The sequence below is a fragment of the Herpailurus yagouaroundi genome, unplaced genomic scaffold (assembly GCF_014898765.1).
Source record: "Herpailurus yagouaroundi ecotype Mexico unplaced genomic scaffold, PumYag 355, whole genome shotgun sequence".
Classification (NCBI taxonomy): domain Eukaryota; kingdom Metazoa; phylum Chordata; class Mammalia; order Carnivora; family Felidae; genus Herpailurus; species Herpailurus yagouaroundi.
Genome location: NW_024412572.1, coordinates 5,756,476 through 5,783,190, shown reverse-complemented (window position 1 = coordinate 5,783,190; position 26,715 = coordinate 5,756,476). Strand labels below are relative to the sequence as shown.

At 43.8% G+C, this 26,715-nt stretch overlaps 1 protein-coding gene across 1 annotated transcript in view; it reads right to left on the bottom strand.

Moving 5' to 3' along the window:
- Positions 1-7,913: 7,913 nt before the first annotated feature.
- LOC121021944 (maestro heat-like repeat-containing protein family member 1) overlaps positions 7,914-26,715 on the bottom strand; it is a 79,012-nt gene continuing 60,210 nt past the window's right edge. Inside the window, exons 28-39 of the mRNA XM_040462642.1 lie at positions 26,149-26,303; positions 25,770-25,905; positions 24,968-25,161; positions 23,954-24,091; positions 23,650-23,767; positions 23,088-23,228; positions 22,592-22,765; positions 18,685-18,843; positions 18,177-18,299; positions 16,347-16,452; positions 14,451-14,516; positions 7,914-8,530 (exon numbers count right to left, since the gene is read on the bottom strand). Of these exons, the coding sequence (XP_040318576.1) occupies positions 8,202-8,530; positions 14,451-14,516; positions 16,347-16,452; positions 18,177-18,299; positions 18,685-18,843; positions 22,592-22,765; positions 23,088-23,228; positions 23,650-23,767; positions 23,954-24,091; positions 24,968-25,161; positions 25,770-25,905; positions 26,149-26,303 (1,839 nt within the window). The 3' untranslated portion in view covers positions 7,914-8,201. The remainder of the gene's footprint in view (positions 8,531-14,450; positions 14,517-16,346; positions 16,453-18,176; positions 18,300-18,684; positions 18,844-22,591; positions 22,766-23,087; positions 23,229-23,649; positions 23,768-23,953; positions 24,092-24,967; positions 25,162-25,769; positions 25,906-26,148; positions 26,304-26,715) is intronic.

Below are 26,715 nucleotides of genomic sequence, written 5' to 3'. Positions count from 1 at the left end.
GTGCCAGTGGAACACATAGGATGGCTTCCTCCCGTCATTCATGCCTGGTCCTTCCTTAGATGTTGTCTCTTATGAAGAAGACATACATTATTTGCACTATGAGGCATGTGTAAGGTGGGGTTGGGTGCAAGTCCTAGCAAGAATAGAAGCAGGAAAAGGAGAAAAAAGCAGATTTTTATGAAGTCCTTCAGTTTCCCTATCTCAAAGGGTGTTTAGGAGGGAGAGAGACCAGAAGCAAGCAAAGAAGCCAGGTTAGGTAGAAAAGCAGACAATGCAATAGGGACATGGACTTCAAGAGTGCCAGCAGTAGGAACGGAGGGGATGGAGGCAGTTACTGCTAGGCCATAAACCTGCATATGACCCTCTGTCTTCCCCTCATCCTCACTCTATGGCTTATATACAAGATTGACACTCCTAATGTTGGACCCTGGGCTTTGTCCCAAAAGTAAAATCAAGACTGTTAGCCCTATGTAGACCACCTCTGCATTTCTTATTAAATAGCCTTAGATGGTGCCATTCACTGAATTAACTCCAAGACCTTCTTAACAAACTCCTCTCAAAACTCAAATCCAGGGAGAAAAAATTGCCTATTCACGTACAAATACATTTTCTATAACTCAACAGTGAGAGCTGCTTAAGCCCATTATATATGCCTTTTTGCCTCTGCTGCTAAAAACCTCAAAGCTATATGTGTGCTATTTTAGTTTTTCATTGACCAGCATTTTTTGATACTTTCTTTTTCTGTTCTTATTACTTCTTGATCATTTTAAGTCCATGCTCTAGTAAGTCAGACCATCTGGATTCAGATCCCTGCTCCACTATTAACAACCTCAATGAACTTGCAAGCTGTTTAAGCACTCTGAGCCTTAGTGAGCCTCAGTTTTCTCAGCTCTAAAATGGAGATAGTGACAGAACCGACCTTACAGGATTCTTGTGAGATAAGGTGCTAAGGTACCTTGCATGCCACATTATAAAAGCTCAACAAAGGGGCGCCTGGGTGGCGCAGTCGGTTAAGCGTCCGACTTCAGCCAGGTCACGATCTCGCGGTCCGGGAGTTCGAGCCCCGCGTCAGGCTCTGGGCTGATGGCTCGGAGCCTGGAGCCTGTTTCCAATTCTGTGTCTCCCTCTCTCTCTGCCCCTCCCCCATTCATGCTCTGTCTCTCTCTGTCCCAAAAATAAATAAAAACGTTGAAAAAAAAAATTTTTAAAATAAAAAAAAATAAAAATAAATAAAAAAAAAAATAAAAGCTCAACAAAGGTTAGCTGTTACTAATATTAATTTAGCATTCCTGTGCTTTTTTTTTTAATGTTTATTTTTTGAGAGGGAGAGACAGAGCACAAGCAGGGGAGGGGCAGAAAGAGAGGGAGACACAGAATCCAAAGAGCTGTCAGCACAGAGCCCGACACCGGGCTCACAGGGCTCAAACTCACACAGACTGCGAGATGATGACCTGAGCCAAAGTCAGACACTTAACCCACTGAGCTACCCAGGCACCCCTAGCATTCCTATGCTTTTATTTTAAGTTTCCTTAGATCCCCTGTAGATACAGCTGTGCTCTAAATCTAACAGTAAATAAATAAAATCTAATAATAAGTAAACTTGGGTCCTAAGTGTAAATCAAATTTTGAGATTTAGGCTTTTGGCAATTGGAAGTAGAGCAGAAATGAGGAGGTCAGGAGTGATGATGCATTTTGAAGGGGATAGGAATATTCTGTCTTTGTTATGCAGTTTCATGTGGTACACATTAGTTACATGCCATGCTGCAGGCAGAACCAGGATTTCTCAAAGGCATCTTTTTTCCAAGGTATAGCCTGGCCTTAACATTCATCCATTCAATAAATACCAACTGAGCATCAGTCCAGAAGCTGAATTATCTTAGTAAACTCAGAAAGTGTCAGATAACTGGGACGCCTGGGTGGCTCAGTCAGTTGTGCCCAACTCTTGATTTTGTTTTAGGTCATGATCTCCCTGTTCATGGGTTTGAGCCCCGCATCAGGCTCTGCACTGACAGTGTGGAGCCTTCTTGGGATTCTTTCTCTATCCCTCTCTCTCTGCCCCTCACCTGCTCATTCTCTCTCTCTCTCTCTCTCTCTCTCTCTCTCTCTCTCTCTCAAAATAAATTTAAAAAAAAATGTCAGACTACAAATGCATGATCACTAAATTTACATCCATACCAATGGATTCCTTTATAACGGAGCTGTTTCCAGTGAGGTGAGTGGAAGCTAATTTATCTCTTTCTATTCAGGAAGCCAATGTGAATTGGAAGATTTCTTGGTAAGCATAGAATCAGAACAAGGAAAACATAGAAATTTGAGTGAAATGTATCACCTACTTACTGGGAAAATCCCATGAAATGTGCCTGTCATCTAAGAGAAAAACTCTAGAGACCAGATTTCTCCCATCCCCAAGAATCCATGTGCCTCTCCTGGAACATTGGAAGATGCACCCTAATATTATTTTTCTGAGCCCTAGTTTATTTGATTACTATGTCCAGTGCATATATAGGTGTATGACTTTTCCTCATTAAGCCACACTCTCGTGGACATGGGATACACTCTGTTTCCTTACATAATAGGTTGATCTAATTCATTGGACTGAATTTATAGGCAACCCCATCAATGTTTCCATGAGGTATTCAGCAGTGTTTGAAAATGGAGGACTAGAGTTCAGGAAAGAGATAGAAGCTCGGTATATGGATTTGATCACCCCTGGGTAAAAGAACTAAAGCCTTGGTAAGTGATAAAATTTCTGAAGATGTGAACAGTTAAAATGCAGGGGGGAGGGGAGGCATTGACATGCAAAAAATGACGTCTGACCCTTACCTTATACCATATATAAAAATTAACACAAAATGGGGGCACCTGGGTGGCTCAGTCAGTTGCACATCTGACTTTTGATTTCAGCTCAGGTCATGATGCCAGGTTCATGGGATCAACCCCTGCCACACTTGCTCACTCACTATCTCTCTTAAAAAAAAAAAAAGTTAAATTTTAACACAAAATGGATTTAAATGTAAAAGCTAAAAGTATAAAGCTCTTAGAAGAAAACAGAGGAGATTTGGATTTGGCAATGATTTCTTGGATAGGATACCAAAAGCATAGGCGCAACAGTAAAAATGGATAAATTGGACAACAATAAACATTAAAACTTCTGTGCATCAAAAGACACAATCAACAGAGTGAAAAGGCCACCTACAGAATGAGAGAAGATATTTGCAAACCATGTATCTAATAAGGGGCTAATATTTACCATATGTAAAGAACTTCTGCAACTTAACAACAGCAAAGACAAAACAGCCCAGTTAAAAAGTGGGCAAAAGGAGGGGTGCCTGGGTGGCTCAGCTGGTTGAGCATCTGACTCTTGATTTTGGCTTAGGTCACAATTTCATGGTTTGTGAGATCGGGCCCCATGTTGGGCCCCTCAATAATAGCATGGAGCCTGCTTGGAATTCATTCTCTCTCTCTCTCTCTCAAAATAAATAAACTTTATAAATAAGTAAAGAAATGAAGAAAAATAAAAATGGGCAAAAGGATCTGAATAGACATTTTTCCGAAGAAAAGATATAGTTGGCCAACAAGCACATGAAAAAATCCTCAATATCACTCATCACAAGGGAAATGCAAACCAAAACCCCAATGACATACCACCTCATACCCATGAGGATGGTTACTATAAAACACACAGGAAAATAACAAGAGTTAGTAAGGGCATGAAAAAATTGGAACCTTTGTGCACTGCTAGTGGAAATGTAAAATGGTGTAGCTACTATGGAACACAGTATGGCGGGTCCTCAAACAATTAAAAATAGAATTAGCATATGATATAGCAGTTGAACAGGTATTTGTACACGTTTATAGCCACATTATTCACAATAGCCAAAAGGTTGAAGCAGCCTGTGTCCATCAAGAGATGAATGAACAAAATGTGGTATTTATATACAATGGAGTATTTTTCAGCCTTAAAATGAAAGGAAATTCTGACATCTGCTACAACATGGATGAACCTTGAGGACATTATAGTCAGGGTTATCCAGAGAGATTCAATAGGATGCATATAGCAAAAGATTTATTTTAAGGAATTGGCTCACAAAGTGGAGGCTTTGCAGGCCCAAAATCTGGTGAGGTAAGCCAGCAGGCAGACTGGAGACTCAGGGAAGAGTTGCAGTTCAAGTACAGAATCTCTTGCTCTGGGAATCCGTTGTTCTGTTAAGGCCTTCACCTGATTACATGCATTATGGAGAATAATCTTCTCTACTCAAAGTCCACTGATTTAAATGCTAATCTCATCTAAAAACCACCTTCACAGAAACATCCAGAATAATGTTTAATCAAATATTTTGGAACCATGGTCCATCCAAGTTGACACATAAAATTAACCATCATATCATGATAAGTGAAGTAAGCCAGTCACAAAAAGACAAATACTGTATGATTCCACTTAAAGGAGGTACCTAGAGTAGTCAAATTCATAGAGACAGAAAGTAGAATGGAAATTACCAGGGACTGAGTCAAGTGGGAAATTGGGAATTGTTGTTTACTGGGTATAGAGTTTCAGTTTTATGAGAGGAAGAGAGTTCTGGACATTGGTTGCCAACAAAGTCAACATACTTGACACTAAACCATACACTTAAAAATGGTTAATATGGTTAATCTTATGTTATATATATTTTACCACACATTTTTTAAAGAGAAGAAAACAGCAGGGAATGACCTTTAAGAAATGGCCACATTTGGGGGAAAGGAAGGTGAGAGATTGATTAACTAGAGGAGTAGAATGCAAATTAGGGCCACCACGGAGCCAAAAGAGAAAATTATCAAAAATATTGGATACAGCAAGGTCAAGAAGGACAATAATTAGAAGGAAATTCCCTGGCAACTTAATAAGGGAGAGTCAGTACAGTAGTTTGAACAAAATCACTTTGCAAGGGTTAAGAAAAGTCTAAATGATGAGAAGGCTGGAGGAGCAGAAGTGCTCCACCCGTTCAAAGAGTCTGGAGGGGCAGAGACAAGGGGGAGATGCGTGCTGGAAGGCAGAAGAAGGGGAAACCATGCAAAGGAAGACAGGGGGTGCTGATGTAAGGACCAAGTGAAAGGGCAACTCTTCCCTCTGCCATTGACCAGCTTCCTCTGCCAGGTAGCCTGATTTGGGCAAGATCTCCCCCAAATACAAGACTAAGGGCCCTACAGAATCCTGATACAGACAAGGCAGCTGTCTTAGTACAGAATTGGCAGCCAGGGAGTGGTGGCAAGAATTAGAGATCATGACAGGGTTGGGGGTATCCTGAGAAGTCCAAGTTTGAAGGAAATTGCAGTGAAAGTCAGAAAGCCAAAAACAGAACAAAAAGGTAGGCCAAAGGCCAGTGGGACAAATGCCAATACACAAAGCAGGGAAAGTCTCAGTGCTTGGGTTCAGAAGCTAAGTCAGAGTAGTGTTTCTCCTTTAAAGTTTAGTTCTTCTGCCAACTCTCACCAACCACACCTATGTCATCCCAAATTGTTGATGCTGCTCTACTCATTCAGAGGAGACTGCCTAGTGTTAATTAGGGTTCTCCAGGGAAACAACCAATAGGGTGTGTGTGTGTGTGTGTGTGTGTGTGTGTGTGTGTGTGTGTGTGTGTGTGTAGAAAGAGAAAGATTGATTTAAGGAATTGCCAATTATGGAGGCCAGCAAGTCCAATATATGTAGGGTGGCCCATTAGGCTGGAGACACAGGGAAGAGATGTTCCAGTTCAAGTCCAAAGGTCATCTGCTGGTAGAATTCCTTCTAGCTCTCAGGAGGTCAGTTTTGTTTTGTTTTAAGTTTATTTATTTATTTTGAGAGAGAGAGAGAGAGAGAGAGAAAATCCTAAACAGTCTCCATGCCATCAGCATGGAGCCCCTCATAGGGCTCAGTCTCACAAACCATGAGATCATGACCTGAGCCAAAATCAAGAGTCAGATACTTAACCAACTGAGCCACCCAGGCATCCCAGGAATTTATTCTGTTCAGGTCTTCAACTGATGGGATGAGGCCCACCCACATTATAGAGGGCAGTCTGATTAACTTATTTACAATTGCAATGTTAATCTCATCCAAAGGCATCCTCATAGAAACATCCAGAATAATGTTTAACCAAATATCTGGGAGCTATGGCTCAACCATGTTGACACATAAAATTAACCATCATACCCAGGTAATAATTATAGCCATTAGTAAACACTTATTTATATACAAAGTACACAGCCATCTCCTTTCAGTCCATAACACCCATAAGGTAAGTTTGATATTCTCATTTTTAAATAGGAGGAAAACAGTTTTAGAAAGATTTTATTGAAAAGTTCATAAAATTCAGAAGCAATCAAAACCATTCTCATCATGGTTAACTTCAAAGAAATTAATCAATTTGACCAGAGTGGGAACTAGTTCTTTGGTCTTTCCACATCTTTCAAACTTCAAAGAACCAAGTTCCAATACCTAACTGGCATGACCTTTGTCAAAAAAAAAACAAACAAAAAAAATCATTGCCCTCTTACTTTGTGCCTGGCAAACTGCTAAGCACTTCATATTCATTACCCTCTTTAATCCCTACAGCAATGTTGAAAGTTTAAGTAAATCCATCAAGATTGGGTTTTGCCTGTGACAGAAAACTCAAATAGCATGGGGTAAGACAGATAAAATTTTACCTCTAACCCTCCAACCCTCCAGATAAAGTCTGAAGGTATCCAAACTGGTAAACAGCTCTACCATCATAACTGGCCTAGGTTTTTTCTATCCTTGTGTTCTGCCATCTTCAGTGATCACTTCCTCCTGATGATCTGTGATAGCTATTTAGCTCCAACCATCATGCCTACGTTCCAGTCACCAGGGAGACATGACAAAGATGGATGGGCCCCTGCCCTTGAAGATCATGTCTTGGAAGTCATATATGCTACTTTCTCTTCCACCCACCTGGGTGGGTCAGACCTAGCAGCAAGGCAGGATAGGAAACATATTCATTTTTCTAGGCAACCAAACACACAGTTAAAAAAAAAGAAGGGGAGAAACAATACTGGAGGATCCACAGGCAGTATTATCAAGGCCATTTCTAGATGAGACGTCAGACGCACAGCAGTGAAGTGCAGAGCTCTGAGGTAGGATAAAAGAACTAGTCACTAATAGTGGTTATGTGGGAGAGGGAGCAAGGATTCAAGTCTGGGTTTTAGAGTGATTTTTAAGTGTTGTTTTCTAAGTTAACTTATTTTGAGAGAGAGAAAGAGCATGAGCAGGAGAGAGGTAGAGAGAAGGATAGAGAGAATCCCAAGCAGGATCTGCACTGTCAGCACATAGCCCGATGCAGGGCTCGAACCCATGAAACTGTGAGATCATGACCTGAGCCCAAATCAAGAGCCAGATGTTTAAGTGACTGAGCCACTCAGGCACCCCAAGTGTGTGTGTGTTTTTTTTAATTTAAGTAATCTCTTCACCCTACATGGGGCTTGAATTCACAACTCCAAGGTCAAGAGTCACATGCTCTTTCAACTGAGCCAGCCAGGCACCCCTAGAGTGATTTTTAAAAACAAATTAGAATTGACTCAAACTTATCCCCACAAGAATGTCATTTACTCTGTTGCAATCTGATGTGCTTTTTTAAGTGAGAGAGATGGGGCTGGTGTTACTGCCACTCCACTGTTTACACCCACAACCTACCTTTTTCTGTTCCAACCTGAAATCTGAATGTGCCCATATAAGTGTGTCAAGCCTGGGAATTTCATCCAAGGTGTGAGGCGGTGGGGGGCAAAGGATCAGAAACCAGGGGGTGTGCTGTTCCACCATCCTACTCCTCTTCACTCTCATCATTTGGAATTTTACCTGAAGGTTGAAGGAGATGCAAAGCTGTCCCTGTCACTCAGGTTTATCCCCAATCCCCCAAAACTAGGATGAAAGTCACCTTGTCTTAGGATGAGAAAATAAGTTTTATTGACAAATGTATATGCTGATAGCCAACAATCCCCTAGGGAGAGACACATACTGTGCCTTCTAGGATCAAAACCGCCTCCTTGGGTTTAATCCCAGGTAGCCCATCCAGTTGGAAAAAGGTAGGAGAGCTACTGTGAATCAAAGTACTGTTTATCTGGACAACAAATGGAAAAGGCTTCAGTCCCAGAGCAATTAGGTGCAACTTATTTAGGGGCAGGCCCAGCTTCTGTAGGTGGACTTTCAGATGTTGGGACCTGTGACCATATTATTTATCTGAATTGCCTATTATGAGTGGAGTAGTTTTCACTCTCCTATTGTGCCAGTTGCACAAGGAATTTAGAGGGCCTCGAAGCCAATTCCAGATATTCTTTTTCTGATTGTCATCATCATCTCTTTCCTGTTTGGCAGTCTTAAACAGTCGCTTCTTTCTTTCTGAGGTTTTCATGCCAGTGACTTTGAAGATGTTATTGCTCAGCTGGCTCATCCTGGAAGCAGAGATAGACTCGGGATTAAGATATTCATCAAGGTTTTTCAGGGTAGTAGTGACCAAATACTGGATAGATTCCACAGGATCATTCCTCAGACTTCCAATAGCTGAAACCAGAAAGGAGGTCAACTCAGATTCTCAATCTCCAAGGATGCCATTTTTTTCCACCCCACATGCCAGGTTATTATTCTATAACTTCATTTAGAATAATTTTTGTCGCCGTAAAAGTAATACTTCTTTTACTGTAGAAAAAATGTTTAAATAGAAATCATTTTTTTAAAGGAAAGAAAGAAAAATCACTCACCCCTCGCCCAGAGATAAGACTGTTAATATTTTCGTTCCTATCTTTGCAGTATATATTTTTTAAGTAATCTCTGTGCCCAACATGGGGCTCACACTTATGACCACGAGATCAAGAGTTGCACGCTGTGCTGACTAAGCCAGCCAGTCACGCCAGTAGTATTTTTTTAAATACCCAATATGGACACTTCTTTTTACAAAAATATGATTTACATTTTTTCTTCCCACAAAATATTCTGCTATACACCGTAATATCCAATCACATGATTCTATCATAATTTCTTTGATGAACTCTCTATTAGTGAATAATTAGGTCATTTGCAATTTTTCACTGTTATAAACAATAACTATTAATTCTTTCAACAGCTGTTACTGAGCGCTTACTATCCACTCAGGTGCTAGGGATACAGTGGTGAACAAGAAAGATTCCCCACCCTCAAGAACTTAACATTCTAGTGGAGGAAAGACAAAACAAACAAGCAAATGTAAATGAAGTATGAGGAAGGGAATTTAACAGAGTAATGGCAGTGAATACCTGGGAAGGAGCTCTTTAGATAGGCCAGTCAGGGAATGCCTCTCTGAGAAGGCAACATTTGAGCTGAGAAGGAAGAAGCTACATGAAGAGAAAGGGCAGAAGCACTCCCGAAGGTTGAAGGTTGGGATGGGGGCTTCTATTCACAATGTAGAAAGTAGCCAGTGTAGCTGCACCTTCTAGTGGGGGGGATGGTGCTATAGGCTAAGGGTGGAGAGACAGTCAGAAACCAGATCAGTCAGGGCCTCGTGGCCAAAGGTAAGGGACCAGACTTCGACCTGAAGAACAATGGAAAGCCACTGAAGGGTTTTAAGCAAGGGGCGACATGATTCAATGTACATGTTTCAAAGAGAATCTGGCTTCTGTGTAGAGAAGAGACAGGGGTGGGGGTTGTTAAAATGGTCCAGTTAGGGAATGGCCTACAGGGGGGCTTAGATCCAGGTGGGAACAGAGGGATGGAGACTGGAAATTACTTAGCATGCAAAGAATAAAGAGAATAGGACAGGTGTTGGCTCAAAAGGGCCTTCAAGCCCATCAAAGTCTACTGCTTCATGTTGATCTCATTTGTACTTAGCACAGGCGGAAGAACTGGGCTCAAGCTACACAGTAAATACATAAATCCTGTGAAGAGCCATCTCGTGATCACAAGGTTTGTTAGGCACTAGATATGGGTGTAAATGTAACCGGAATTACTTTTGTTGGGGAAAAAAGTCCCTCCTGTCTGCATCATTTAGGCAGTCTTTCTGAGAGGCTCGCTGGGATGAGGAAGGCAGTTCTCTGCTATGCTGAGGAGTCTAGGGTATTCATTCTAGGTGTACCTTCCCTGACATGCTCCAGTCACTGGGAATAGGGCTCTACTACCCAGTAGAGACCTCAGTTGTAAAAAAAATGAGAAGGCAATAGAGGTACAAAACATTAGGGTCAGAAGCCAGGGTTAGAGCCCTAATGGGACAGATGCTGCTACCTGGTCACTGGGGGGCAGGAGAAGGCATGGCTACTCTTAGCAGCAGCTAACAAACTCATTCTTCCCTGACCCGAACTCTGAGCACCCTCTCTGCCAGCTGCTTCTGGCACCCTGCCTGGCCTCGGTCCAGAAGACTAAGCCAACTCAACACAAAGGTTCTGTGGGACACGTCTGTGCCCAGAAAAGCACAGGTCTTTACATGCATCTGTATCTGATACTTAAACAATGTTTAAGATCAGCACTATTATCCTCACGATACTGATGAAGAAACTGAGGCACAGAGACAGTAACTCGCTCAAATTCACACGGCTCGTTATTGAGAGAGCCAGTATTTGAAACTGGGCTAGCCGACATTGGAGCCTGTGTTTTTCATTACACATTGACTTGGAAGAAAAGACCCTTAAAACTCATTTACCTCACCACTTTTTACTCTCTAGATAAAGAGCAGTGAATAAGCCAGAACGGAAACAAAAACTTGTCTTTCTGCAGTGCCTGCTAGGCATTTCCTCTGAAAGATGAGCCACCATCCCTTTATTTATTTATTTATTTATTTATTTATTTATTTTTATTATTATTATTTTTTTATATTTATTTATTTTTGAGAGACAGAAAGAGACAGAGTGCAAGCAGGGGAGGGGCAGAGAGAGAGGGAGACATAGAATCAGAAGCAGGCTCCAGGCTCTGAGCTGTCAGTACAGAGCCCGACACAGGGCTTGAACCCATGAACCGTGAGACCATGACCTGAGCTGAAATCAGACGCTTAACCGACTGAGCCACCCCGGCACCCCATAGCCACCATCCCTTTAAAAGCAGCATATCCAGAGTATTAGCTCGAAGCAGGTCCCAGGAAGGTAAGTGGGCTCCAACCAGAAGGCAGGTCCCTGAGGACAAGCATGTGCAGCACTAGAACAGTGACAACAGCAAAGCTGTGGTACTCGTGTCAGGCCGTTCTGACACGCACACCCACTCTTGTGTACACAAGGACCCACACACAGGGGCAGGGCTGTAAAAGCCAACATTCTCTCCATCTTGTCTCTGCATCAAAGGAAGCAAACTGTGGCATGGAAGAATTCAAGCATCATTTCCATTTGGCAGTGGAATGAATCACACAGGCACCACTTAGCACAAGCACCCTGAATCCTTCCCACCCCACCCCCCACCTTGGAGGAGTTGAGAACTGTGTTTCCTGAAGTATCCCTACCACCCACAGCAAAGTCCTAAATCCTTACCATGGCGGAAAAGGCTGGCAGGATTCTGGCCCCACTGCTGTTCTCTGAGCTCATCTCCTGTTCTTCCTTTTGCTCATTCCACATGAACGCGCTGACTTCTTGTTCCTCCTTGAACATGCCATGTGCTCTTCCCTCAGCTACTCAGATGGCTCACTCCCTCACTTCCAGGTCTCCGCTCCAATGCCTCTTATCGGTGGGGGCACCCCTGCCCCGCCCTCTGACCCTTGGATCCCTGGTCCTGCCTCACCTTCTCCATAGTGCCTATCTAACACATATGTACTTGGTTAGGGCTCCTCCCCTACCCCACTGGAAGGAGTGCTGTAGCAGGGTGGGGACATCAGTTTTGTTCGCTGCAATTTCCCAGGGCTTAGAAGAATACCTGGTAGACAGCAGGTCTTTAATAATTAAGAAACTAATTTAATTGAGAGCAAGTGCAGAAGTACCTCCTATAGCAAACATAGGTATGGCTGTTTGGCTATTTTAGGGACCAAAGGATTTTGCAGGGGAGGTAAAATTTCTCTTCTGATATACGTTGGGAATCTCAGCTCTTCTTCCTCCACACCCCAACTCCTGTTCCCTCTTTTTCAGGACTTTGATGAAATTAAAGGACAATGGAGTGAGCATTCATTAGTGCAAAGGTCCCTGAATTTGGAGGTACCTGGGTGGCTCAGTCAGTTAAGCGTCTGACTTCGGCTCAGGTCATGATCTCACAGCTCACGGGATTGAGCCCTGCATGGAGCTCCATGCTGACAGCGTGAAGCCTGCTTCAGATTCTCTCTCTCTCCTTCTCTCTCTACCCCTCCATTTCTCTCTCTCAAAATAAATAAATAAATAAACTTAAAAAAAAAAAAAGTTCCCTGAATTGGAAATTCTAGCTCTGGCTCTCCCAGTAATTCACTTCTATGATCGTGGACAAATGACTCAGCCTCTGAAATTAGGAGGGTTAGAGACTGGGACTAGGAAACACTTCTCTGAAGTACCCCTAACTTCAGAGGCAGAAGAGAATAAATGCGTAGCCTCAAGGGTCTGGATGAATTACCTCAAATCTCATATACTCCACAAATCTTTAGAACCTCTTTATCTTAAAATTCATGTATAATTTGCATTCTACTCCAAAACATGTCTATTATTAAAACAGTTGTTTAATGTTTTAATTTTTAAAAGAGTATCATTTAGAAATATATACTAAAATATTTATAGATGAATAATATGAAGTCTAAGGTTTGGCTCAGAATAAGCTGGCAGGGAGGGGTGTAGGTAGAGAAACAGAGGAAACAAGGTAACCATGAGTTGATACTTGTTGAAGCTGGGGGACAGGGTTGGAGGGTTTATTATACTATTTGCTAGATTTTTTTTTAATGTTTAGCTATTTTTGAGAGAGCAGGTGGGGAAAGGGCAGAGAGAGAGAGGGGGACAGAGGATCAAAAGCCGGCTCCGTGCAGGGTTCAAACTCACAAACTGGGAGATTATGACCTAAGCCAAAGTCAGATGCTTAACCAACAGAGCCACTCAGGTCCCCTATTTGCTATGCTAAAAACTAAAAGAAAAATCTTAAATTAGCTGGAGAAAAGGGATAGATTAACCTGCAAAGGAACAAAAATTAATGACAGCAGGCTCCTTTTAGCAGCAAAGAAAGCCAGAAGACAGTAGTATATCTTCAAAGTGCTGAGAAATAAACTGTTGGTCTCGAATTGTGTCACTATTAGGGGCACCTGGCTGGCTAAATCAGGGGAGTATGTGGCTCTTGATCTCCGGGTTGTGGGTTCGAGTTGCACATTGGATATAGAGATTACTTTTAAAAAATAAAATTGTTAATTAAAAAAAAAGAATTGTGCCACTAGTAAAGCTACCTTGCAAGAATGGTGATAAGAAAAAGTCATTACAAACAAGCAAAATCCAAGAGAGCATAACATCAAGATACTAGCACTAAAGAAACTTCTAAAAAGTGTACTTCAGGATGAAAAAAATGAAGGATGGTTAGAGATAGAGAAAGGAATGGAGAGCATATAACGCTGCAGTAATTCCTCACTGTTCGTATAATGTAACAACAAGAATCATAGTATCTAAGTTCTGGGTTATAAAAAAAAGGAACTAAAATATTCAGTAACAAAAGCCTGTAAATTGGGAGGGGTGGTAATTGGAACTCATGTCAACACAGGAAGGAAGGTTAAAATGTTTTACTCTAAACCCTGTTAAGCTCAATATGCATGATAAAAGCCTACTCTCTGGTATCCAGCCCGGAGAAACACTTACACCTGTATACAAGGAGACATATGTGTATACACACACACATACACACACACACACACACACACACACACACACACACACATATATATCTGTTGCAGAAAGTTATATATATATATATATACATACATATGTATGTATGCATATATATATAACATTGTATATCCTATAATATATTACAGTATATATTATATGTTACATAACATATATATTCTATGTGTACACAGCAAAAGCATAGAAGACTACATAACAAACAGGGGAAGAGGGTAGAGGAGCCAGACTTGAGGGTGAATAGAACTTTACCCCCCAAAAAAGAACTTTACCCTTATCAATAATGTTCCCCCTTTTTTTTTTTTTTTTTGCAAACAGACTACATTCATGCATTTCTTCTGTAAGTAAAAATTAACTTTAAAATATTTTTACTGCAATAAAAAAGAGCACAAAACTGCAAGTTCTTTAGGGGGCAGGGGGTGTCTCCCTTGAACACCACTGTAGCATCAGCAACTGACAGCACATGATAAATTTTGAGGGACTAGAACATTTTGGTTAGCCTTGTTTTTCTCTAAGCAGCAACACAATGGATAACTTGTTTTCTTCCTCCTACTTCTCCCCATTTTCTCCTTGTCCATATAACATTTATAGTGGTAAAGACATACTTTATTTAAAGTAACAAAACATGTCCTTAAGGGATTCTCCTTTCTGTCTTGTCCCACGCCTTGTGGTACCCAGAACCCAGGTACAAGGCCCGGACTCACCATTCTGTAACAGCTCCACATCATCCTCATGAATTTGTTTCATTGTTAACCTCTTAATTGTTAATCCTAAGGATAGGACAGATGTAAAGTCCTTTCAGAATTCCAGACCTTTGGGCCACCCTTTCCCCCACTCTAGCGAACAAGGAAGTGTGTAAACCAGTTCTAGCAAGAAATGTTTCTCCAAGATTCCCTATGGCCCACGTGTCAGTATTCTAGTGAAACAGCAATGCTCAGAGCAGCTGTGACCCAGGAAAATGTTGTTGGCAGATGACAAGTAGGGCATGAATCCAGGGTGTCAAACTCCATGGGGTTCCCACACCAATTGGAAAATAAACAAAGGGCATGAGGCAACTAACTAATCTGCAAAAATAAAATATGCATTGTCAGTAAACATGGGAAAAATGTTTAATCTCACTACTGGTAAAAAAATATATATTAATCAGAACAACAGCAAGCTACTCTTTTCACCTATCAAATTGGTAATGTACGTTAAAGTACTACCCAGGGTTAGCAAATATCTGCAACATGGATACATACATGCAGTACTGGTAACAATGGGAAATGATTGCAACTTTTTAGACGGCAGTTTAAGCACCAAAATCCTTAAAATTGTGCCTACCCTTTGGGCCCAGCAATTCTACTTATTAAGAAATTTATCTTGGGGCGCCTGGACGGCTCAGTCCATTGAGCATCCAACTTCAGCTCAGATCATAATCTCACACTTCTTGGGTTTGAGCCCCGTGTCCTGCTCTGTGCTGACAGCTCAGAGCCTGAAGCCTGCTTCAGATTCTGTGTCTCCCTCTCTTTCTTCCTGCCCCTCACCTGCTCGTGCTTTCTCTCTCTCAAAAACAAACATTAAGAAAAAAAATTTTTGGAAGAAATTTATCCTAAAATAATCATGATGGCATGTAGGGATTTAAGCACTGTCTCTCTGCTTATAAAAACAAAAGATGACACAGTCTCAATATTCAAAAATATGAACTGGTTAAATAGTTTCATAAATCTACCTGTAAAATGGAATTAATATTATGCAGTGATTTAAAAAAAATGTTGAAGGGTATGTAATGGCATGTATTTGTGATAGGCAAGGGAAAAAACAGTATACCAAACTTCATGGTTTTTAAAATGGCTGTGTGTGTGTGTGTGTGTGTGTGTGTGTGTGTGTGTGTGTGTAGTATATTCTTAGGGGAAAATTCCAGAATGTTAGCAGTGGTTAAATCCAAATGGTAGAATTTCTGGCATTATTTATCTTCTTCTTTTTTGCCAATCTGAATTTTTTTAAGTTTTCTAACACAAACACACACTGTACTGCTATTATAATTTGAAACAAAAATATTTTTGAAAATCCATGGGGTTCCAGTGGAAGCAATAGTTGTTTCCTTTTCAAACATGTATGGTTCTTTTCCCCACAAAGCAGAGTGCAGTCAGTGTGAGTGGACCCACACAGAGTGAGGCAAAGGCACAGAGCCTTCTCTTCTTCCTCCAGCCTTTCTAACATGGATTTCTTTTCATGCTTATTTATTTATTTATTTATTTTGAGAGAGAGAGAGAGAGCCGGTGAACTGTGGAGAGGAAGAGAGAGAGGGAGAGAGAGAATCCCAAGCAGGTTCTGTTCTGTCAGTACAGAGCCAACATGAGGCTCTATCTCACAAAGAGTGAGATCAGGGCCTGAGCCCAAATCAAGATTCAGATGCTCAACTGACTGAGCCACCCAGGTGCCCCTCTAACATGGACTTTGAGCCTGGGTCACAGGACAGCCTCTCTAATCAGGTCAGAGCTAGGAAAGGAAGTGACCTGTTTCACAGTACCATGGTTCTGGCTTAGCCCTTGTGGAAGGTCAAGGAGGGTCCCTTGCTGAAGACAAGAGGAAAAAGCTGCCAGGAGGAAGCATCTTACCTATGAAGTTGATGGCAGCTTCCCGTAGGAAGGACTGAGGGCTCGTCAGGAAGTCGAAGCTCTGGGACAGAAACTCCCCCACAAGCTGTATTTTTTTTGTGCCCACCTGCGGAGCCAAAGAGGGGTGGTGCTGACCAGGAGCCTGGGGGGGGGGGGGGCGGCGCCTGGGAGCACCACTAGAGGTCCCCTCAACCCCTTCACCCTGTCCACAAGCAGCACTGTTCTGTCTTCAGTCAGCTGAAAGAGCTTCAATGTGGAACCTCAGAGATCCCTACCCCAGTGACAGGGCAGACTTAGCAGGAAGTTCATAAAGAGGATTTTGCTGCTTCACACCAACATGATAAGGGGAAACACAACTGGTGTGGAGCCAGGAGACCCAGGGCTGAATACTGACTCTGACACTGGCTCCAGTTTTCTTTTCTTTTTTTTTTTTAATAGAATTTGTTGGCCAGTTGGCTAACGTACAGTGTGTAGTGTGCTCTTGGTTTTGGGGGTAGATTCCCGTGATTCATCCCTTACATACAACACCCAGTGCTCATCCCAACAAGTGCCCTCCTCAATGCCCATCACCAACTTTCCCCTCTTCCCCACCCCCCCATCAACTCTCAGTTTGTCCTCTGTATTTAAGAATCTCTTATGGTTTGCCACCCTCTCTGTTTTAAACTATTTTTTCCCCTTCCCTTCCCCCATGGTCTTCTGTTAAGTTTCTCAAGTTCCACATATGAATGAAAACATATGGTATCTGTCTTTCTCTGACTAACTTATTTCACTTAGTATAATACCCTCCAGTTCCATCCATGTTGTTGCAAATGGCCCGATTTCATTCTTTCTCATTGCCAAGTAGTATTCCATTGTATTATACCCCATCTTCTTTATCCATTCATCAGTTGATGGACATTTGGGCTTTTTCCATGATTTGGCTATTGTTGAAAATGCTGCTATAAACATTGGGGTACATGTGCCCCTATGCATCACCACTCCTGTATCCCTTAGGTAAATTCCTAGCAGTGCTATTGCTGGGTCATAGGGTAGATCTATTTTTAACTTTTTGAGGAATCTCCACACTGTTTTCCAAAGTGGCTGCAACATCACTCATCATCAGGGAAATACAAATCAAAACCACATTGAGATACCACCTCACACCAGTCAGAGTGGCTAAAATTAACTCAGGAAACAACAGATGCTGGTGAGGATGTAGAGAAACGGGAACCCTCTTGGTGGGAATGCAAACTGGCTTCGGTTTTCTGATCTTTAAGAGTGGATATATAAGACCTGCCCATCCTTCCCAGAATTGCAAGGCTCCAGTGGGATAATTGATATAAAAGTGCTTTGTAAACCTAAAGTGGTCTACCTGTGTAAGGCAATAAGCACCCAAGTCCATAATATTAAAATTACTAATGTTAATTCCTAATCTACTTGCTTAGCCCTTAAATACTTACTTTTCAACAAGGATTCCTGACCTCATCCCTATTCTTGACTTTGTAGGAGCCACAGACCCTAACACCATGACCACTAAAGCCCTGATGACTCCTGCCTGCATCTCTTCCTGCCAAGTGTCACCAGAAAACCTCTGCCCCATTGCCATCTAGTACCCTCACATGACCTCCCTAGCCTCTGAAAGCAGACACTGGGATGCTAAGAGAATCAAATATGAAGAACCAAGGACTGGCCTCCCAAATGTGTGTTCTCAGATTTTGCTGATGGTAAAGAATGAGAATTGAGGAAGAAAGAATGTATCTTCTGTCAGCCCTCCTCTCCTTAGCCTCTTAGCCTGCCTTTGGGTTCCTGACATGAGTATTGTGGCCTGGCTTCTCAGAGACTCTCACTCACCAGGTACTTGCACGTTTCTTCCAATACCTGGATGTGATCACTGAGGGTGGTGTGCTGGAATGTCTGTGTGAGTGATGACCAGCCAATCACCTTAGTCCACTCAGTCAGGGCCCCTCCACAGGCCTATGGGATGGAGAGAAGGGGATCCCCAAAGCCTCACTCCTATGGCTCTGTGGAGCCAGGGCAGGAGGCTAAGTGGAAGACCATGAAGGTAGCCCCCAGGGGGCTCAGTTGAGGGTTTGGAGCTGGAATCAGGTAAAACGCGGGACCTTGTTCAGGACGTGGGACATAAATAGCTTCAGGGAGCAGAACCATATCAGGATGAGATCAATAGCACCCAAAAGAGAGGGTAAAAGTGCTCAGAGCCAGCCCCGAGGATGACACCAAAGATGTGGACAGGAAATGTACAGCCAAGGCTGGGCTCATGAAATAGAGTCAAAGGGAAGGGGGCTCTGCTCTAGCAAAAAAAGGAGGGGTGGGAATCTGCCAGGACAAAGGTCGCCAGTACCTTGACTACCTCGGTGTTATTATCCTGAATGCTAAGCAGCAGCGGGACTAGAAAACTGTAGATCTCTCTTCGGGTGATGGCTCCCGGCTTGAATTTGTGAACTCGATGCAGCATGTGGCCCAGGGCAGAGGTGGCCGAGATCTTCACCAGGTCCCTCTCCTGCCACGAAGAGCAAAACGGAGATGGGCGGCTGTGCTTTCCCTCTGGCCCTGCCTGACCTGGCTCCCTACTCCCACATCTGATTTCCACGTCCAAAGTACCCTGATGGCACTGTGTTTACCATGTAAAGGCAACACGGTTTGTGTATCTGAGTAATTCTCTTAGAGTCCAGAGCTAGTAAGTCCCTCTGTTAAGGCACAGGCTTAGAGAAGCCAAGATCATAGTTTCAGTTCTGCCCTGGGTCACAATGACAGCTTAATTTCTCTTCTAAGGATTTAGCTAAGGATTTTGCTAAAATTTTCGCCAAATTTTTAAAAATACCTATAGCTATCCTAGTTATACTGTGAATAAAATTGTTTAAATCGATATTAGCTTGTACTAATTAACAACGGTCATAAACAGCTAAACTGTACACTTTCAAGAGTATATTCTATGTTAATTGAACAAATGCTTATTGGGTAGCTCTCAGGAGCTAGGCATAGCACCAAATAACAGAGATGTGGTGGGACAAAACAGATAGTCCCTGAACTTGTAGGGTTTGGGAAGCAGACATTTTAACAAAATAGATATACATGTTGTTATTTTTTGCACAGTGAACATAATAACGAAACAGATGATTCAGTGTTAGTACTTTAACTAAAAAGTATCACAGGCAGTTTGGCTCAAGATCAGTGATTGAGTACTGCTTCACTTATCCCTTCCTGCCCCAAATCCCTGAAAGAAATAGTAGAGACACGTCTCTTTAAATCCATAATGGTTCTGAAATAGTAGATGGGATCCTCCCTGACAGAGGACTAGAATGTCCCTGAAAGACACACAGCAAACAGGGTTGGAATTAAAGTTGAAACCACAGCCCAAAGTGTGGGCAAGAACAGACTGCTGGAGGAGGTGGGCATGTTCTGGGAATGCTCCAAGCTTAACAGCTCTCAATGTGAGGAGCAGAAGCGGATGCTGGGCAACTGACAGGGTGGTCATTTGGAGAGGGGTAGTCCAGGGGCACAGCACAGTGTCTCCTTCCGTGCTGCCCTCCCAGTATCCTCCTTGCTAAATAGCAAGCAGGAGGGAGACACACCACCCCCACAGAGCAGGGAGTGTGCTATCTCGACCAGAGAGAGGGGATGGGGCCCTGCGAGTCTGGCAACACCCAGGAAGAACAGGGAATCCCACAGTCAAAGACTGGCTATTGGTGCATCCTACTGGCCACATATCCCTGGACACGTCCCACAGTTACTGAAGCCAGGCTGCAGTCATAGGTATTACTTTCACAGAGGGCTGGCCAAGAGTCAGTAGTGTAAACTTTCCAGAACTCACCACCAAGACTCACCAAATGTTCAGGAAAACCAGGACCACAAGAGAAACAAACAAAAACCTGCACCACCCGAGGATACAATTAATAATACAATGTAGGGGCGCCTGGGTGGCTCAGTCGGTTGGGCGTCCGACTTCGGCTCAGGTCACAATTTCACTGTCCGTGAGTTCGAGCCCCACGCCGGGCTCTGTGCTGACTGCTCAGAGCCTGGAGCCTGTTTCAGATTCTGTGTCTCCCTCTCTCTCTGCTCCTCCCCCGTTCGTGCTCTGTCTCTGTCTCAAAAATAAATAAACGTTAAAATAAATAAATAAATAAATAAATAATACAATGTAAACAAAACCTTAGAGACAGTATAATTGAATCATCCAGAAGATTTTGTAATATCTATCTATATCTATCTATAGATAGTTTGAAATTATAAATAAATGAGTAAATAAACTTTGAAATTATAAATAAATGAGTAAATAAATAAATACAGGCAAAAGTAAGGTAGTGTCTCTATAGAATAATGTAATAGCTATTCAGATACCACACCATCAACTAGAAGAGAAAAATAAAGAGGAAGGACCTGCTTCATAAAAAAATATTAAATAAAAATTCAATAGGTGGGTTGGATAGCAGAATAACCACAGCCAAAGTGTGAGTTAGTAAGAGGAGAATCAGCCCAGAAATTCTTCCAAGGTGAACAAAGAGATGGGAAATATGAAAGAAAAATGAAGAAACACGGAGAATAAATCTAAAGAAATTGCAAAGGACAGAACAGAAAGAAGAGAAAAAAAGAGGATATAGCAACAAAATAATAGAAGAAAATTTTACAAATGGTAAAACAACAGAGATTTACCTAAGTTCCTCTGGCTAAGTGAATCATAAAAGCAGCACCAGGAACCCAGATCCTATGACCCGAGGGTCAGTGTTCTTTTCATTCTGGCAGGTTGTCATTATGTACATGATAACCATTTACTATTTCTTGATTAGACCATAAATCTCAACTTTCCATTCTAGCAATATGGGAGAAAAGATAACCTGATAACTTTACCACTATAAATGCCTTTAAATGCTAGATAATAAATACCCCCAAAATTTTTAAAATTTTTTTTAATGTTTATTTATTTTTTCAGAGAGAGAGAGAGAGAGAGAGAGAGAGCGAGCATGAGTGGGGGAGGGGCAGAGAGAGAGGGAGACCCAGAATTCGAAGCAGGCTCCAGGCTCTGAGCTGTCAGCACAGAGCCCAACGTGGGGCTCGAACTCAGGAACTGCGAGATCATGACCTGAGCTGAAGTCAGACGCTCAGCTGACTGAGCCACCCAGGTGCCCCTACCCCCCCTAAATTTTTTAATGTATAGCTAAGCTTTAAGGAAGTAAGAGAGATTCCCAGAAGCCAAAGATGAAGAGGTTCCTGACGCTCCAGCTACTGTGGGGGTAGGAGGATGCCACCAGTCTCAATAGCTGAGGGGCACATCTGTTCATACCAGCTGGTCTCCCTGGCTGGCCCACAAGGAAACCAGAAACTGGGAAGCAAGCACCCTGGGCAGACAGCTCCAAGAGAAGCCCTCTACTTAATGCACGGAGTTTCTTTTTCTTCCCTTGATTCTCTCATGTCACAGTTCCAAAACAAGCCCCATGGGAGTCTATAGGAGCCAAAACTCTGAGGGAGGGGAAGCTTACTCTCCATCTGAAGGAGCTGAGACCCCAAGAGGATGGATAAGCCCCCATTGCTTTATTTCCTCTGCCATCATGCCACTTGGCCCCGTTGTGGGCACATAGAGGTGCCTGGCACTGCAGAGTAACTAAAGTACCAGCTTTCTTGTGAGACAACTGGAAAAAGGGAGCCCCAAAGAACTGTAAAACCAGGGAGGTCACAGAGAGGGAGGAGCTAGGGAGAGTGACCCTATAAAGTTGTTTATGAACTCCTGAGTTCACTCCATGCATAGTTCTGACCCTAAACCATATACCATAGACTTTGAAAACTGAACTACAGGACAGACAACAGTCCAGGTCCCAGGCTGAGATGTGAAATGGATTGGTATTGGTGTAGGCAGTTCAGATTCCTGAGCCTTTGAGTCCTTTTGACAAGGTTCCTAGCATTCTAAGGTTCCTGTGTTATCTGGGAGAAGGGTAAAGTTGTGACTTGTCTCCCCACACTTCACTCCAGAACCAATTTCATAGCAGGGTGCCATTTTTTTTTTCTCCTTCAGTGGCTCCTGGTGAGAGAATGGGTAGATAACTGTGTGCTAGGTCTGTCTGTAATGGAGAATGCACTGGAGACAACCCTATGCATGGCTTCAGGTAGCCAAGTATCCTTTTGCTACCCCTTGGTGACTTCAGCCTTCTGCCACAGTCCCACAGCCCTGCCCCAGTACCCTCCGCTCAGTTTCCAGGGCTCATCCTCAGTCCCAGCCCATACTGTTTCCAACTGATCCTAGGAACTTTGGCCCGTACATCATTGATGAGTGGACGCAGCTGCTTGGAGATGCTGCAAAATACCACCTTGGTGTTCTGTTGCTTCCCAAAGCAGATGATGTTCCGTAGGCTCTTTACTGCCTGCATTGTCACTCGTGCCTCATTCTTCAGGAAGTCTCGCAAGAATGGAACCTGGCTCTTCAGAGATTCTGACTATTTGGAAGAAGGCAGAGATCACTCACCACCTGAGGATCCTGCAACACCCTAGGGACAGGATTTTTAGAAAACAGTGCCTAAGAGGAACAGACATGGGGAATCTGAGGGCCAGATGTGCCCAGGAAGTAGAAGGCTGGTGTTCACAGGGTTTAGGAGGTCTGATGGCCAGTCTACGTAAGTCTACAAACTGGATGTTGTGCTGTCCTTGGATGAGAGGTTGGGGAATGTACTATGCCCTGGGTAACTAAGAGAACCAAGAGGTAAGCCCAATTCTTCAGGGAGTAGCACTCGATTCCCATTTGGTCCTCCCCACTCTTACTTGTCCTGGGTGCAATGCAAGGTTACTGATTCCACGGAGCCCAACTTCTTTCATAATGATGTTGGGCTCGTTGGTCCACTTGATTAGATTGCCCAAAAAGTCTTGCCCCACAGTCTGAGCCACTGATCGGTGCCAGAGCAGCTGTGGGTATGAGGAGACACAGCTATGGATGGAGAAAAGGTTATAAGTACCCAGTACTCCCTCAGTCCTCCCTTAGATCCCATACTCAGGTAATGTGTGTGTCCAGTTGAGCACAGTGGTAGATCTGTATACACGGGGTGGAGACTAAGTTTAGGAGGTAGAGGATAATGCTGAAAAGGTTTGAAGTTTGAGTCAAGTGCTAGGATCCATGGATCATTCTGGAGCACAAGCCGCTGGCCCCCTCCTCAGGCTTTCCTGCCTCCTTTAACCAGGCACCTGAAGTGCCAGAGAAGGGACCCCACTTTAAATGACTTAAGATTATCCTTTCTCTTTCTGGGGCTAGTTATTTAACATTTCTGTTAAATGTTCCTCAGCCCAGGATATGAATGGCTCAGGCTGTGGACCTTTCCCCACGCTTCACCTGTGCATAGAAAGTCCTGGCCAGAATCCTCCTGTGATAGTTGGAGCTATAGAGGATGTTCCTGATGAGGTTGAGGATTCGATGCAGGATGGCAGGTTCACAGTTCTTCACAATGCCACTGGGGTGGGACACAGGAAGCCAAGAGTTGCTGGGGGGGGGGGGGGGCCGCCCGGGGGGCAAGGGACCAGCATGCATGGAACAGGGAAGACACGAAGGCAGGAGACCAAAGGATTGGGAGGTGGGGAAGGGGCCACTAAAGGCTGGCACTAGAGCAGTACCAGGGTTACTGGGGAAATAGCCTCACCTTGTCAGGTCCATGATCCCTATGTAGTAAAACTTGGGGCTGGACAGAAGGTCCCAGCAGTGATGCTGATTTGCATAGACCACCACTCCTTCATATGCAGCTGCCACGAACACCAGCTTCACTACCTCCAAGGCACAACTGAAGGTCACCACCATTGGGTGTGTGAAAAGAAAGGGAGAGAAGGATGAACAAGGCATTATGCCCCGGTCTGCATCCTGTGCTTGCAAACCAGGAGACAGTTTCCTGCTTGGGTAGCTGGGTTCTCCTTTCCTGCTGACAAGAATCAATGGCTCTGTGAAAGCCATTTCCAAATGCCCATCCACTCCCTCAACTCTGGCCCTCATCTAACCACAGAGTCCTATGAAAGAGACTATAGAGATATCTGAGTGCTATGGTTTTCCAATTCTGCTCTCTGGGGCACAGAATGGGGTTAGGATATCTCTTCAACTCCACACCCACCTAATCAGTATGTGGTTTTATTTGGTTTTGGTTTTATTTGTTCTCATTTTATATAAGATTCCATATGGATAGAATGTCCTGAGGTTTAAAAGAGAAAAAAAAGCATGACAACCACGTATTTAGGAGTCCAGCCCCCATTTTTGAAATGAGAAAACAGAACTCCCAGTTGTGACTTGTGCAAGACAGCAAAGCTAGTGACAAAGCCAAGTCAAAGGTCATCCAGATTCAAATGCCACAACAGCATGGAGAGAATGACAAAGATGCGGGCTTGCCCTACCACCTACCATCTAGTTGAATCTCTTCATGGGCAGTTATGAATATGGACATGAACTACTGAGTGAATCAGCTGAAGAATGCATACAAGAAGATGATAAATGAGAAGCTTGAAAATATGTGAGAATATTCTAGCACATGTGACCACAGTACGCACACCCGTATTCTGTCTCCGCTCTTCTGTTCTCTTCCTTGGCATTCCTAGGGGGCCAGCATCCAGTTGTCCAGGGCCCTCTGGAATGGACTAGTCCCAGCTGTCTGTCACAAGGCTGTTGGGCTTACCTAGTAGGATCAAAGGGCTTGCTTTTGTGGCCTGGGCCCTCCTCCCTGTTGTAGACCACCATCTTCTGGGGGACGTTTTGTTCAATCACCCAGTAGAGATGATGCAGTATAGCCAGCAACAGCCGGGGGTAGAGCTCCTGGACAGCCTCCTGGCACAGGGACCCTGACAGCATCTCACACAAAGCACATGTCACCTGGCAGATGGTGGATGAAGACATAAAATGGTCCCACAGCCCCACACACTGAGTCCCACACCCTGCCCTCCCTATCACTGCCCAAAGGGCACAGCTCACTCTGACTCAGGCTTATAAGAAGCATCTAAGAACTGAAAGCCCACCACTCTTCCCTACGAAAATAAGGGGGCCACACACAGGTAATCTGCTTTCTCTTCACTCTCTTGACATCAAAAACAAAATTGGAAGCAACTCTAACATTTTTAGGAGAAAAGGATTTGGGGAATACTTTGTCCATCCCTGGCAACCAAACCTCTTCTGCCTCTAACCCCCATGCCACACCCCAGGCCCTGGGAAAAGGAGTACCACCCCAGAATCAGGAGACAGAGAAAGCTGCTTAGCTTTAAACATCAGTTTCCTTGTCCATAAAATGGGATCAATCCCTGCTCTCTCTGCAACATGCAGTTCTTAGATATACAGGTACCAAGAGGAGGTACAAGTGTAAATCGAATGTACAGTATTAGTGATTGCTCCTCTAAGACCTGCTCCCACCCTGCAGCTCTTGACCTCCAGCTCTGCCCCCAAGTCCCAGAACAGGAAGTTCTCGGCTCCCCTGCTCCCATGCTGACCGCCACAGGCTGGAAGGCCATCTCCCTAGATTCCTCTCTGGAGTGGAGCTTTTCCAGGATGCCTATGAGCAGCTGCAGGACGCTGATTGTGGTCTCTCGCCGGGTGCCAAATGCCTTCCAAAGGGCCAGATTGGTTCTGCGGGACCAAGGGCAGCTATGTCACAGGCCCTGGTGACCAAGCTCCTAGGATTAGTCTGGTCTTGGGCCTTTGAAGGGCCAGTTCTCAGGGTCTAGACTTGGCCAGAGAACGCAGACAGGAAGTGTGATTGGTGTCAAAGAGAAAGCATCCCAATGCATTGATTTTTGGGCTGGGCTTGGGCTGAGGCAGGGGAGGGTGTACTGGGCTGGAGACTGTGTTCCCGGGCCATGAGAGGGGTACCTGTCCCAAGGCAGGGTCTTGTTGAGCAGCATGGGTACAACCCTGTGGGTGTTGTTGCCAGCCAGCAAGCACATGGCCCGCATTGTCTCCTCCTTCGTGTTGGGCTCCAGCTGTAAGTTGAGCCGTCCCACAATCCCCTCCACAATTTCTTCAATCTATAGGGAAGAGCCAAAAGAGTCTCAGCAAGTGTTTCCTTGCTACCTTCCCCCTTCCTTCCTACCTACCAACTCCCTGACTCAAGGGGCTACTTGCAATCCTGCCAGTGACTCTTAAGGCAGAATTCTAGGGTTCCAGAGGCTGGACCAGCAGGAGTGACAAAAGGAACTCCAGAAGCTGGCGCCAATGTCCACTAGGACAGATGTCTGCCCACAGCCCAAAGTCCAGAGAGTTGCTCCGAGGTTACTCAGGAGACACAAAAGTCTCTGGGAGGGAGACAAAAGCCCTATACACCCTTCAGGGCTTCCTCTCCCCACTGAGATCAACTTGAAACCCCTGAAACTGCAGGAACAGTTGGCATTGGATGTAGGGGTACCATAGACTCTCATCTGGCCCTTAGATTCCTAGTTT